Source organism: Eschrichtius robustus, chromosome 19 (genome assembly GCF_028021215.1).
Source record: "Eschrichtius robustus isolate mEscRob2 chromosome 19, mEscRob2.pri, whole genome shotgun sequence".
Taxonomy (NCBI): domain Eukaryota; kingdom Metazoa; phylum Chordata; class Mammalia; order Artiodactyla; family Eschrichtiidae; genus Eschrichtius; species Eschrichtius robustus.
In genome coordinates, this window is record NC_090842.1 from 63135565 (window position 1) to 63150299 (window position 14735).

The 14735-nt window shown below is 54.4% G+C and overlaps 1 protein-coding gene across 1 annotated transcript in view; it reads left to right on the plus strand.

The window, feature by feature from the left end:
- The window catches only part of AP2A1 (adaptor related protein complex 2 subunit alpha 1), a 37410-nt gene that overhangs the window by 17198 nt on the left and 5477 nt on the right, over nucleotides 1-14735 (plus strand). The window contains exons 5-11 of the mRNA XM_068529216.1: nucleotides 7938-8067; nucleotides 8600-8701; nucleotides 10112-10220; nucleotides 13273-13423; nucleotides 13908-14076; nucleotides 14229-14366; nucleotides 14505-14687. Of these exons, the coding sequence (XP_068385317.1) occupies nucleotides 7938-8067; nucleotides 8600-8701; nucleotides 10112-10220; nucleotides 13273-13423; nucleotides 13908-14076; nucleotides 14229-14366; nucleotides 14505-14687 (982 nt within the window). The remainder of the gene's footprint in view (nucleotides 1-7937; nucleotides 8068-8599; nucleotides 8702-10111; nucleotides 10221-13272; nucleotides 13424-13907; nucleotides 14077-14228; nucleotides 14367-14504; nucleotides 14688-14735) is intronic.

A 14735-nucleotide genomic window follows, 5' to 3' on the forward strand; every position in this document is an offset into this window, starting at 1 on the left:
GTCTCCCCAAAACCCAGTTATCAATGTGGGTTAAAAGAGGAAAGGAAATATTTTTCAATGTATTCATGAGCTAGCAAGAAAATAAGGAGGCACACAGGCCACAAGCCAAGAGGAGCCTGACACCCAGGGAGATGAGCAGAGTGCCTAAGCTGGATTTTGCTTAGGGCATTTGCTGACCTGGATGAACTTAGGTATTGGTTTTGGGGCCCTGTAGCCTCTGGGAACAGAAGACAAGCTGGTTCAAGCAGGGGCTCCAGAGGCCACACTTCAAAGTGAGGGTGACCTAGAAATAAATCCCCTTAGGGTCTATAAGCAAAATTATCCTTTTTGAACTTTGGCATGGAACAGCCCACACACTGGTGTTCAGTCCGATTTTCCCCTTCCTGGGTCATCCGTAGAACCTTAAGCCAAACTTTAGCTTAAGTGACACAAACTGCTAGTACCCCAGTGCCTGACAGAAGCAAACAAGTCTTTTTGGGAGAAACCCACTTTCATCATAGGCCTCAATGATTTCCACAGATGAAGCTCCAAGTTACATGAGTAGCTCACAGTCGAAAATCACTAGACACAAGACGCAAGGCACCATGAGGGAGAACCAGCAGAAAGAAAATGGAAAATAACAATTGGATTGGAGTTTTCATACAGAATGTAAGATGAGTATGCTTAATATGTTTCAAGAAAAAAGAGAACAATTTAAAAATGGAATGAAGTGTAAGCATTGTTTAAAAAGAAATGGACAACATTTAAATTAAAAAAAAAAATTAAGTGGTCTAGTTTAGCAGCAGAGTAGACAGAACCAAAGCAAGGATTGTAAATAGGCAGAAGAACTGGAGAAATTAATCAGAATGCAGCCCAGAGAAACAAAGAGATGGAAAAATTTAAAAGAGAGGTTAAGAGTCAAGGGAGATAAAATCTAACAACACTGTTTAGAGTTCTAGAAAGAGAGAAGGGAGAGAATCGTAACAGATGCAGTGTTTGAACAGATTATAGCTAAGAATATATCAGAACCAATGAAAGAACATGATCCTTAGATTCAAGTAGCCTAGAGACTGTCGGGGGCGCCAAGCATGGTAGCAGGGAGACCATTGAGATGTCTCTTGCCGTCCTGGGCAGAGCTGACGGTGGCTGGGACCAAGGTTGTTGCAAAAAATAGTTACTAGAGCTGTATGTTTTGGAAGGAAAGACCACAGTACTGATTGTATATGGTGTAAGAGAGAGAGAGGAGTGATGTTGAACAGGTGGATGAATGATGAAGGAGGGAGTGGGGGAGAACCAAGTGAAGGAGGGGGAGGATCCAGAGTTGGGTTTGGCCATGTTGAATCTGAGATGCCTAGTAGACAAAGTAAAAACAAATAAGTAGGAACTTCCCTGGTGGTGCAGTGGTTAAGAATCCGCCTGCCAATGCAGGGGACACGGATTCGAGCCCTGGTCCGGGAAGATCCCACACGCTGCAGAGCAGCTAACCCCGTGCACCACAACTACTGAGCCCGTGCTCTAGAGCCCGTGAGCCACAACTACTGAGCCTGTGCGTCACAACTACTGAAGTCTGCACGCCTAGAGCCCGTGCTCCGCAACGAGAGAAGCCACCGCAATGAGAAGCCCGCCCACCACAACAGAGAACAGCCCCCGCTCAACGCAACCAGAGAAAAGCCCGCGTGCAGCGATGAAGACCCAGTGCAGCCAAAAATAAATAAATTGATTAATTTTTTTTAAAAAAGTAAAACTAATTTCTTTATTTTTTTTTTTTTTAATTTTTGGTTGCACCGTGCGGCACGCAGGATCTTAGTTTCCCCACCAGGCATCGAACCTGTGCCCCCTGCAGTGGAAGCTCAGGGTCCTAACCACTGGACTGCCAGGGGAATTTCCCATCTAATTTTTTTTTTTTTTAATTAATTAATTAATTAATTAATTTTTGGCTGTGTTGGGTCTTCGTTTCTGTGCGAGGGCTTTCTCTAGTTGCGGCAAGCGGGAGCCACTCTTCATCGCGGTGCGCGGGCCTCTCACCATCGCGGCCTCTCTTGTTGCGGAGCACAGGCTCCAGACGCGCAGGCTCAGTAGTTGTGGCTCACGGGCCCAGTTGCTCCGCGGCATGTGGGATCTTCCCAGACCAGGGCTCGAACCCGTGTGCCCTGCATTGGCAGGCAGATTCTCAACCACTGCGCCACCAGGGAAGCCCTCCCCATCTAATTTTAATATTTTAATCTCACCTGATCCATCCAGAATCATTTTGACATTGGATCAACATACACATTATCCAATATTTTTGCGTTAAGTCTTTGAAACCACTGTGTAATTTACACACATGGCATCTCAGTCTGGACTCACTCCATTCAAGTGCTCGGTAGCTTTGTGTCGCTGGAGGCCACCAGATGGGACAGCGCCGGGTGGATGGTAATTAAAGCCACAGCCGGATGAGGTCCCTCAGGCAGGATGTGACCAGAGAAGAGAAGAGACCAAAGGCTGAGGGCTGGGGTGATCCAGCGTGTGGAAGTCTGGCCAGGGAGAGGGAGGAAAATGCAGAATGGGCTGTGGCTCGGAGCTTGGAGAAGAAACTTTCATGGAGGAGGGAGTGGTCAGCCATGGTGAATGCTGCTGACAGTTTCTTTAAGATCAGGACAGGCGGGCTTCCCTGGTGGCGCAGTGGTTGAGAGTCTGCCTGCCAATGCAGGAGACACGGGTTCGAGCCCTGGTCTGGGAGGATCCCACATGCCGCGGAACAACTAGGCCCGTGCGCCATAATTACTGAGCCTGCGCGTCTGGAGCCTGTGCTCCGCAACAAGAGAGGCCGCGATAGTGAGAGGCCCGCGCACCGCGATGAAGAGTGGCCCCCACTTGCCGCAACTAGAGAAAGCCCTCGCACAGAAACGAAGACCCAACACAGCCATAAATAAATAAATAAATAAACAAACTCCAATCTCTTTTAAAAAAAAAAAAAGATCAGGACAGGCAGCTGGCATTGGCTTGGGTGAGTCAGGTGGCCAGTCACCCTGATTGGGGAGAACTTGGCACCTCTGAGAGCTGAGAAAGAAGCCAGTGTGATAAACATATATGAGCACAGGTGATATCCCCGTTTCACACAAGGGTCCCCGCCCTGCCAAAGTCACAGGCCACACTGGGCTTGTCTGACTATAGGCTGGGCTCTCAGCACTGGAAACTTGACCTTGACAGTGACTGGGGCACAGAGGAACTGTTTTTATGGTTTTGGTTTTTTGTTTTGTTTTGTTCTGGTTTGGGCTGCACCGCGTGGCTTGTGGATATTCCCTGGCTGGGGACTGAACCTGGGCCATGGCAGTGAAAGCCCAGAATCCTAACCACTAGGCCACCAGGGAACTCTGGGTTACTGTTTTTTTAGGTAGTTTTTTTTTTTTTTTAATTTGAGGTAAAATTCACATAACATAAAGCTCACCATTTTAAGCACTTTGAAGTGTACAGTTCGGTGGTCTTTAGGCCATTCGCAGTGTTGTTCAAGCATCCCCACTACCTAATTGCAGAACATTTCCATCACCCGAAAAAGAAGCCCTGTGCCTATCAGCAGTCATTCCCCAGACCCTCTCTCCCCAGCCCCAGGCAATCTCTAATATGCTCTCTGTCTCTAAAGATTTGCCTATTCTGGACATTTCAGATAAATGGAATCACACAGTATACAGCCTTTGTGTCTGGCTTTTCTCCTGGCATAATGTTTTTGAGGTTCATCCCTGTTGTAGTATGTGTCAGGGCTTCATTCCTTTTTTATGAGCCAATAAGAACATTCCACTGTATGGATGGACCACAATTTATTTCTCCGTTCGTCACCAAGATTCCACCTTTCGGCTGTGATGAATAATGCACGCATTTGTGTGAACTCTGTTTTCGGTTCTGTTGCGGAGCTGCCTGGGCATGAAATTGCTGGGTCATAATGTATTACGCCTTGTTTCAAAAAAAGAAAGAAAGAAAGAAAACAGCTGCGGTTGAATTTCCCCTTCGGGTCCCTCATATCATCTCTCCATCTGGACTTCCTCCCGGTGGCCTGAGTCTGGTGGTGCTTATTCCAATGTACGTTTTGTCCTTTTACACCCAGGCACGCCCCCCTATATTATGTAGCTTTCAACTTTACCTACGAGGTATCACAATCTCTGTGTAACTTAACCAAGTTGGTCAATCGCTCTTATTCTTTTTTTTTAAAAAATATTTATTTATTTATTTAATTTATTTGGCTGCATTGGGTCTTAGTTGCAGCACGCGGGATCATCGTTGCGGCACGCGGGGTCTTTCGTTGCAGCACGTGGGTTTCTCTCTAGTTGTGGTGCACGGGCTCAGTAGTTGCTGCGCGGGCCCAGTTGCCCCACGGCATGTAGGATCCTAGTTCCCTGGCCAGGGATCGAACCCGCGTCCCCTGCATTGGAAGACGGATTCTCAACCACTGGACCACCAGGGAAGTCCCCACTCTTATTCTTTTATTTGGGATTCTCCTGGACGTTTCCTTACCTGTCACGGAGATGATAATAGAATCCACCTCCTTAGAGGGCTGTCCTGAGGATTAAACGTGTTAATATGTAGAAGCTCTTAGAGCCTGGGCCAGAGGCAAGCCTCATAGGGCGTGAGCTATGATGATGATGGTGGAAAGACCACCATTCATGGAGCTCCGCTGTGGGCAGACCTTCTGCTGGTTTCTGGTTTTAATATGATCTTTCCTATGCCATGACCTTGAGCACGTGTGTGTGCCTTTCCCCAGGGCAGGTGTCTGGGAGCAGAATTGCTGGTCTAGGTCTGCATCCCTTACAGAAGCTACCTGACCAGGGGCAGCCCAGCTCCTTTTCTGACGGCCTGTGTCCGTGTCTACCTGTGGCCACGGCATCCGAGGGCTCCCGTCTCCCCAACCTGGCCGACACACACGAGTCTGCCTAGCTGACGGGAGAAAACGGAGCTGCCATGTCCATGCAATTCATGTTTCTCCTGCACGTCCAGTAAAACATCTTTTCACCTGGCCTTTGACTCCTGCAGTTTCACCCACCCTTCCTGGGACCCTCCCCTGTGCTTCTGTTGGGTCCTTTCTGGGAAAACGTCACTGTAAGGCCCAGTCTGGGCGGTCGAGACAACTCCTAGGACCCCTTCTGTGCTTGAGGCCGCGATACCGAGGTTCACTTCTTCATCCCCCAGTCTGTGGGGGTCCTCATTTTCCCCAGGAGGAAATTGCCAGTCAGAGAGGGTCAATGCCTTATCCCCAAATCACTCCCCACAAGCAGGCGTGTCTGACCCCAGAGACCGGGGAGTGCTTTCTAGAACACTGTTACGCTTCACACTCTGTGATGCTGGGACCTGGGTACTGACCGGGCCATGAATTCAGCGCTCTGGGATGGGACACTGCTGGCTGCCAGGCTCTGTGCTAACCCAGTGCCTGTTCAGTCTCCTGTGGCCACTGTAACCCACGACCACAAGTTAGGGGCTTAAAACACACATTGATTCTCCCACAGTTCTGGAGGTCAGAAGTCCACAGTGAGGCTCACTGGGCTGAAATCAAGGTGTCAGCAGGACTGGTGCCCTCTGGAGGCTCTCGGAGAGAATCTGTTTCCAGGTCTTTTCCAGCTTCTAGAGGCCGCCTGCATCCCGTGGCTCATGGCGCCTTCCATCTTTAATCAGCAGGGTAGCATCTTCTCTCTGATCTCTGTATCTGTCCTTGCATCTCTCTGACTCTGATCCTCCTCCTTCTCTCTTCTACGGACCTTGTGATTACATTTAGGGCTCACCTGGGTAATCCAGGATCATCTCAGGATCCCTGATTTCATCATATCTGCAAAGTCCCCTTTGAATGTAAGGGAACACATTCACAGGGTCTGGACATTAGGATGTGGACGTGTCGGGGGTGGGGGGCATTATTCAGCCCACCACAGTGTTTGACAGGCTTCCTCTCCTCTGAAGAGGGGAGTAGGGTTCCCATTTTATGAAGGACATTATGGAGGCTCAGAGAGGGAAGGGCACTTGCCAGAAGCCACACAGCCCCATGGGTCCAGGGCCCCACTGGGTGTCTCGTTAGCATGTCAATTTCGTATCTGTTCGGTATCAAACTTGGGTCCCACTCAGCGCCCCACCCGCCATCTTGCCCCAGGTCCCCACGCAACAAATGGTCTCACCACTTGCCAGGTCCCTCAGGTCAGAAACTTGAGGGTCACCTTGTCCCCTCTTCTGTCCCCACCACCTCATAGTAAAAATGTATCAGAACAGAGCCACTTCTCACCTGCACGGCTGCAGCAGGGTCTGAAGCACTGTCATCTCCTGTCATCTGCCTGGACTATTGCTGTTACCTCCCGCCCCCACCCCAGCCTCCCACAGTCTCTTCTCCACACAGTAGCAGAGGGACCTTTTAAAAACATAAGTCAGATCTGGGGACAGTGGTCCATAGTAGTACCTGTTTTCTCAGTTTGTTGTGGAGATAAAATGAATGAGCCAGTGCCTGTACCAGGGCCGAGCAGATCGGAAGGGCCCTGGGTGGTAGCTTTCACCGCTGTCGCCTTAGTATCATAGCTTCCCTGCTTGTCACCTGCAGCGGCTCCATCTCCTGCTGGGTAAAAGCATAGTCCTCGCCGTGGCCTGCAAGGCCCCGCATGGTCTGGCCCTCAGCCCCCGCTCTGTCCTGTCTCCAGCCACACAAGACTCCTCCAAGCTCCTTCCACACACAGGCCTGCCTGCCTCGAGGCCTCCACAGCCTCTTCTCTCTGCTGGGAACATTCTGTGCAGATTTTTAGTCTTTTCTCTCAGTTTTCTGTTAACCTGGCGCCTTGTTAGTGAGACCTTCATCCAAAATAGCATCCCCAGGGACTTCCCTGGTGGTGCAGTGGTTAAGAATCCGCCTGCCAATGTAAGGGACACGGATTCGAGCCCTGGTCTGGGAAGATCCCACATGCTGCGGAGCAACTAAGCCCGCGCGCCACAACTACTGAGCCTGAGCTCTGGAGCCCTCGAGCCACAACTACTGAGCCCATGTGCTGCAACTACCGAAGCCCGCGCACCTAGAGCCAGTGCTCCGCAAGAAAAGAAGCCACCGCAATGAGAAGCCTGTGCACCGCAACAAAGAGTAGCCCCCGCTCGCCGCAACTAGAGAAAGCCTGCGCGCAGCAACGAAGACCCAACGCAGCCAAAAAATTAATTAATTAATTAAAATAAAAAGTTAAAAAAACAAAAACAAAAACCCGGAGTGCCTGCCCTAGTTTGCTCTGTAGCACTGAACCTGGACAGTATCTGTTGTAGGATGCCGGCTGCCCTGGTGAGAATGTAAGCTCTGTGAGGACACACTGTTTTTGTTTTTTTTTTAAAGAAAGAACAACTTTATCTGATACTCTGTGGATTATATTTATTTATTTATTTATTTATTTATTTTGGCGGCATCAAGTCTTAGTTGCAGTATGCGGGATCTTTCGTTGCAGTGCGCGGACTCTTCGTTGCGGCGCAAGGGCTTCTCTCTAGTTGTGACACATGGGTTCCAGAGCACGTGGGCTCAGTAGTTGCAGCGTGGGATCTTAGTTCCCCGAGCAGGGATCGAACCCATATACCCTGCATTGGAAGGCGGATTCTTAACCACTGGACAACCAGGGAAGTCCCTGTGAGGACACACTTCGGACCAGTTTGTCCACCACTCTGTCCACAGAGCCGACAGCAGTGCCTGGCTCCCAGTAGGCGCTCAATAAGTGAACGGTAACTGAATGAAGGTGCAGAGCCACGCTTGACATTTTGCTCGGCCCTGCCCATGACCCCATGAGGTTACTGGGATGCAACCCATTTTGCAGATGAAGAAACTGAGGCCCGATGGGCAGTGAGGGCAGCGCCAGATGGGTTCCTGGGTCTGCCGGGCTTTTTCCGCCTCTTGTTGGACACCCTTCCTGGGAGGAGCGAGAGAGGAGGGGGGAGGTGTGCAGGGCCGTGGTCACGCTGACCCCCCACTCCCACCCCACATTGTGTCCCGGCAGGGACAGCATGGACAGCGTGAAGCAGAGTGCGGCCCTGTGCCTGCTGCGGCTCTACAAGGCCTCGCCCGACCTGGTGCCCATGGGCGAGTGGACGGCCCGCGTGGTGCACCTGCTCAACGACCAGCACATGGTGAGACCCCTGCCTGGTGCCCAGGGACCCTGGACCACTGCCCCCAAGACCCACCGCCCTTGGCAGCCAGCTGATGCCTGGGGCCCCCCACCTCTGCCCTGCTTCCCACCTGGATGCCTGGGGACCCCTCCTCTGCCCTGATTCTTACCTGAATGCCCAGGGCCCCCCACTTCTGTCACTGACACCCACCTGGATGCCCGGGGATCCTGTCCAGTGTCCCCAACACCCATCACTCACCCAGCCCCTCAGAAAAATCCCAGCCTCTGTTTCCGACACCCAGAGATTCCCCCATCGCCTGCCCAACCAGCACAGAGACACTGACCTCTGTCGCTACCCCCAGTGCTCCAGTCCCTCATGGTCCCCAAGCCGTGAAACAGCCACCAGGACACCTGTACATACCCAAGCGCACCCCTCAGGCCACCCCAGCCCCAAGTGCTCCTGCGCCTCTACTCTCAGAACCACAGCCTGGACACTTGTCCCCAGTCTGACCCTCCCCCGAGGGCCCTAACCTGCCACTCGTCTGCCCCTACAGGGCGTGGTCACAGCCGCTGTCAGCCTCATCACCTGTCTCTGCAAGAAGAACCCAGATGACTTCAAGACATGCATCTCCCTGGCCGTGTCTCGCCTGAGCCGGGTGGGTGTGGTATCAGTGCCAGCTGCGGTGTCCCTGTCCCCTGGGCACCTCTCTGGTCGTCACTGTCCCAGAGAGGCCACCTCGCTCAGTGGTTAAGGACTCAGGCTCAGAGCTGGGTTCATCCCAGCTCCGTCACTTCCTGGCTGTGTGGCCCTAGGCAAGTGGCTTCACCCCTCTGGGTCTCGTTTGCCTCATGTGTTCAAAGGGGATTATTCCAGTGCCTGCCTCACAGCATAGCTGCTGTGAATTAATCTGTATAAAGAGCACAGGGCCGGGCACACGATGAGCACCCAGGAAGTGAGGTTGCTCTCCTGTCTGTCTCCCTCTCGCCCCCCTCTCCTTCTTCTTCCTGCTTCTCCTGCTTTTCCTTCCCTCCTTTTCTGCTCCTCTCACCACCTTCGCCCCTGTCCTGGGAACATGCCTTGAGGCCTCCTGTGGGCCCAGCTCTGTGCGGGCTGACACTTGGGGACACGGATGAGTCAGACCCGAGCCTGCCCTCAAGGAGCTCCCTGTCCTGTTGAGGGGAGGGATGTACAGCAGGGCCAACTCAGGCACAGATTATCATAAAAGGGGCAGTGTGTGCAGTCGTGGAGGTAGCAAGGACATTGCAGGCCCCCCCAAAGGAGGCACTTCACCCAGCCTAGAAGTCCGGGAAGGCTTCCTGGTGGAGGTGATCCTTGCCTGAGTTGAGACTTGGAATAAATATAAATGTTTCCTGAGCAGGTCAAGAGAGGCCTGTGTTCTCAACCAAAGAGAACAACACACCAGCTTATTCATTCGTATTTTCATTCATTCACCACGCATCCGAATTCTCTCATGGGCCAGGCTTGGTGGGGGAGACACAGACAGTGACAGCGGGGGCGGGGCACCTACTGTCATGGAGGTGGCTCAGAGCAGGATGGGGCTTGCTTCCTGGAGAAGGGGTTTTCAAGGTGGCGTAGGAGTTTGCCGTGAGGAAAAAAAGTTGCCTGCTCTTTTACTAATTCCCCCACCTCTTCCCTGATCCCTTCTCGTGTCTGACCTCGTAGTAGGCCCGGGGACCCAGGAATGGGTCAGACCCAGTTCCTGCCCCTGGGTAGCTTCGGGTGTTGGGGGAGGGCCACAAGGAAGCACTCTCCAGGGAGCCGTGGGGTCCAGGTGCTAGTGAAGGCAGCCCAGGGCATTGTGAGGCGCAGAGTTGGAGTCGCCTTCACAGAAGGGGATCGGGTTGGCCGAGAGTTCCTGCCCACCCAACGCCAGCTTTACGTGGAAAAACCGACCAGTCCCAGATCCAGCCCGTCACTCGCTGTGTGCCCGAGGCTTCCTCACCACCCTCCCTGAGCCTCAGGTTTCTGCGCCATAAAACTGTCACGTCACAGCCACCCCTCCCTGTCCCCCCACCCATGCCTCACCCGCCTCCTCTGCCCCCAGATCGTCTCCTCGGCCTCCACCGACCTCCAGGACTACACCTACTACTTCGTCCCGGCGCCCTGGCTCTCGGTGAAGCTCCTGCGGCTGCTGCAGTGCTACCCGCCGCCAGGTACTGCCGAGCCCACCCGGGCTGGGGTCTGGGGGCCTCCGACCCCATGGCTGGGCAGGGGGGCCGGGTGCTGGGGGTCTGTGTCAGGAGTCCTCTGAGGCTGGGCTGGTGCCTCTAGCCCCTGTTCCGAGGCTGCAGTGGGGGCAGCGCTGAGCCCAGGGCCCACGCTGGGAGGCCCCGGGATGAGAATGCTGTATGAGGCTGTTGGAGACGGGTTGGGGGAGGGTGGGCAGCAGAGAGCAGGGTGTCCTCCCGGCTCAGCACAGAGAATGGGACAGATCGCTTGTTTGTTGACTCCCCTGCTGTGGGCCTGGGTCCCTGCAAAACTAGACTCACGCTCCAGCCCTGGAATGCTCCAGCCCTGGAATGTCGGGGCTGTCATCTCATCTGTTACAGATGAGGAAACCAGGGCTTGGAGAGGGGAGGGCCTTGCCCAAGGTCACCCAGCAGGTCAAGGGGCAATTCCAGGCCATGCAGTGGGAGTTAGCATAGCTCTGCTAGGGGTTTTCTTGCCCTCGTTGCTCATGGTCATGACCACTGGCGTGGACGGAGGGTATTGCAGTGAGCTGGTACTGCACCGGGGTGTCCAGGTGCCCCCAGCAGAGCTGGCGAGGGGCAGCTGTCCCTGAAATAGACACACCGGGCAACTGAGGCTTGGAGAGAAGACATTGCCTTTCCAGGGCAGCAAAGGAAGAGCAGAGCCTGACTCCCGAATCTATGCTCTAAACCCTTTCCCTCTACCACGTGGGCCGTGGCTCCCCCTGAGCTTCTGTATCCTCGGCTGTCTGACCTCACAGAGCAGTTTTGAGGGACCCTGTGCTGAGGTGCTCAGCACACAGTAGGCGCTTGATAAACTAGTGCCCTTCGATTCAGCCAGGGTGCTAAGCACCTGCTGGGGGCCAGGGAGCTGGTGTGTAGCCCCAAATCTTCACAGCCAGCTGGGTGCGAGCGTATGTGTGTGTGTGTGTGCGCGTGCACGTGCACACACGCACACACTGTAATGGAGTGTATGATGTAGGTGACACCCAAGGCCCCTCCCAGCCGGTGAAAGCCAGAGGTGAATTTTGTCATGAGGCCCTGGGGAAGCCTCGTCCCCACTCTGGGGCTCTTTTCTCATCCTGTAAGGAAGGGCATAGTTAGAACCTAAGCCCTCTTGCATCTAGAAGCCCCGCCTCATAATTTTGGGGTGTGCCCTGGGCAAGCACCTCACCAACTCTGATCCCCTGCCCTGTGAGAACTGCAGCCATTCCCCCACCCCACCCCCACCCAGTGCTGGGCAGGGAGGGGCTGCTCCAATTTATTTCCAAGTAAGTTTGTTTTTATTCAGTTGCACCAGGTCTTAATTGTAGCAGGCGGGCTCCTTAGTGGCAGCACGTGGACTCCCTAGTTGCGGCAGGCGGGCTTCTTAGTTGCAGCTAGTGGGCTCCTTAGGTGTGGCATGCAAACTCTTAGTTGCGGCATGCGTGTGGGATCTAGTTCCCTGACCAGGGATCGAACCCGGGCCCCCTGCATTGGGAGCGCAGAGTCCTAGCCACTGTGCCACCAGGGAAGTCCCATAAGTCTCTTTTAATCTCGAAGAATTCCCCCTTCATTCCATGACACTGGCTTTCACTGCAACCTTTGGTTAAGAAAAATTTTGGACATAAGGATAACTTGGGAGAACAACAGTAGTAAAATGACCACACCCAGATGCCCCCCGACCCAGACTCAGCGGAGCTTTACCACTTTGCTGGATTTGCTCCCTTGTTCCCTCACTGTCTCAGACACCCAGTTGCTGAATTACTTGAAAGTAAGTGGCAGGGACTTCCCTGGTGGCGCAGTGGTTGAGAATCCTCCTGCCAAAGCAGGGGACACGGGTTCGAGCCCTGGTCTGGGAAGATCCCACAGGCCGCGGAGCAACTAAGCCCGTGCGCCACAACTACTGAGCCTGCGCTCTAGAGCCCGCGAGCCACACTACTGAGCCCACATGCCACAACTACTGAAGCCCGTGCACCTAGAGCCCGTGCTCCACAACAAGAGAAGCCACCACAATGAGAAGCCTGTCACTGCAACGAAGAGTAGCCCCCGCTTGCTGCAACTAGAGAAAGCCCGCGTGCAGCAACAAAGACCCAACGCAGCCAAAAATAAATGCATAAAATAAATAAATTTATTTAAAAAAAAAAAAGTGGCAGACATCATAACACTCCCCCTGACCCCAAGATATTTCCGCAAACGTTTCTTACAATCAAGAACACTACAAAACCACAATGCTCTTATCACACCTAAGAAGATTTAGAATAACCTTGGGGTCATCAGCTACCCAGGCAGCAAACTGCCCTAATTGTCCATAGCATATTTTTATGGCTTAAAAAATACAGTCTAGGACCACAAATTAACTGATTACATCTTTGTCATTTTTTTTTTTCCATCTGGAATAGTCCCACCCCCACTCCCAGTTTTTGAAGAAACGGGAGAGTTTTGGGTTGCAGTGTGTCCCATGTTTTGGATTTGGCTGATCGCTGCCTGTGTCCTTTAGCTGGTTCTCTATCTCGTGAATTTCCCGATAGATTTGGGTACAACATTCTTTGCTAGAACACTTGACAGTTGTTCTGTCCACTTGGAGTTGCCTCACAGGTGAGGGAATGGCAGTTCCCGGGGTTTGTGTGAGCTCCTAGGTGGCACCTGTCTCAGGCACTCAGACCCCTCCTTGGGAAGAGCCGGGTTTGGGGGTGTCTCTGGGGAAGGTTCCTGCAGCTTTCTTTGCTCTGTGAGACTCCTAAAGTGCATGCGTGCTGCGGAAGGGGAAACAGGGGCTCCCAAGGGTGGAGCCTCTGGCCCAGCGGAGTTAGAACAGAGCAGGACGAGAGCTCAGGTCTGGAGTCATGTCCTCTGTCAGCCTCCCCTGGTCACCTGGGGACCCAGGAAGGACTTGGGGGAGTAGAGGCCCCAGCCTGAAGCTGCAGGGCCCGCACTCTTCCTCTGGAGGATGGGAGCCATGGCGTGGCCCCTGCCCCTGGCACGCGGGCCGGGCCGGCAGAGAGCTCAGCCCAGGGCGTGCCCTCTGGTTTCCCAGAGGACGCGGCCGTGAAGGGGCGGCTGGTGGAGTGTCTGGAGACCGTGCTCAACAAGGCCCAGGAGCCGCCCAAGTCCAAGAAGGTCCAGCACTCCAACGCCAAGAATGCCATCCTCTTCGAGACCATCAGTCTCATCATCCACTACGACAGGTGCCTGCCTGCTGGGGGGCAGGGAGCCTGGCCTGGGAAAGGAGGGCTGAGGGCCTGGATTCCTGGGTCTGAGAGAGGAGGGGGCCAGGGGCTGACTCCTGGGCCTGAGGGAGGAGGGGCCTGGGGCCCGGATGCTGGGTCTGAGGGAGGAGGGGGCTGGGGGCCTGGGTTCCTGGGTCCTAGGGGAGGGGGCCTGGGAATGTGACTTCTAGCTAGGAGGATGATGGAAGTGTGAAACGCTGCCCTGCCAGATTGGCACTGGGCCCCTCTTGAGGGGCAGAATTCCCAAATATCTGTATTTGGGCTGGATGCCCAGGTGTCTGGGTCCCCGGGAGTGGTCATGACTGGGACAGAGGGCAGGAGTTAAGAGCTGGATCCTGAGGCGGATGTGAGCTGGATCAGCTGAGGCCCGGTCCTCCATCTCCTCATGTCATCTGGGTGTCTTCCCTGCCCCCACCCCGGTCTCTTCCTCTTTTGCCGGCAGTGAGCCCAACCTCTTGGTCCGGGCCTGTAACCAGCTGGGCCAGTTCCTGCAGCACCGGGAGACCAACCTGCGCTACCTGGCCCTGGAGAGCATGTGCACACTGGCCAGCTCCGAGTTCTCCCACGAGGCGGTCAAGACCCACATTGACACCGTCATCAATGCCCTCAAGGTGTGACCTTTGGGAGCCTGCCCCCGGCCACACTGACCTGGCCTGTGTCTCCTCTGCTCCCTCAGAGAGGCTCGGGGGGTCAGAGGCCCTGGGGTGGCCGGGCCATGCCAGGAGGGAGCCTAGAACACACCCTGCCTGCTCTCCTCCCTCAGACGGAGCGGGACGTCAGCGTGCGACAGCGGGCGGCCGACCTCCTCTATGCCATGTGCGACCGGAGCAACGCCAAGCAGATTGTGTCAGAGATGCTGCGGTACCTGGAGACGGCCGACTACGCCATCCGCGAAGAGATCGTGAGTCCTGGCAGGGGCAGGACGCCCAGACTCCTGGGTCTCCAGATCGGGCTGCGCTGAGCCCAGATGGGGTGAGTCCACACCCCGCCTCCCCACCGTGGGCACACTCGCACGCCCGACCTCCCTCCTGGCTGGCAGGTCCTGAAGGTGGCCATCCTGGCGGAGAAGTACGCCGTGGATTACAGCTGGTACGTGGACACCATCCTCAACCTCATCCGCATCGCGGGCGACTACGTGAGCGAGGAGGTGTGGTACCGTGTGCTACAGATTGTCACCAACCGTGACGACGTCCAGGGCTACGCTGCCAAGACCGTCTTCGAGGTCAGCGCCCCCGTCTCACCCCCACAGAGGGGCAAGGCAGAGCAAGGA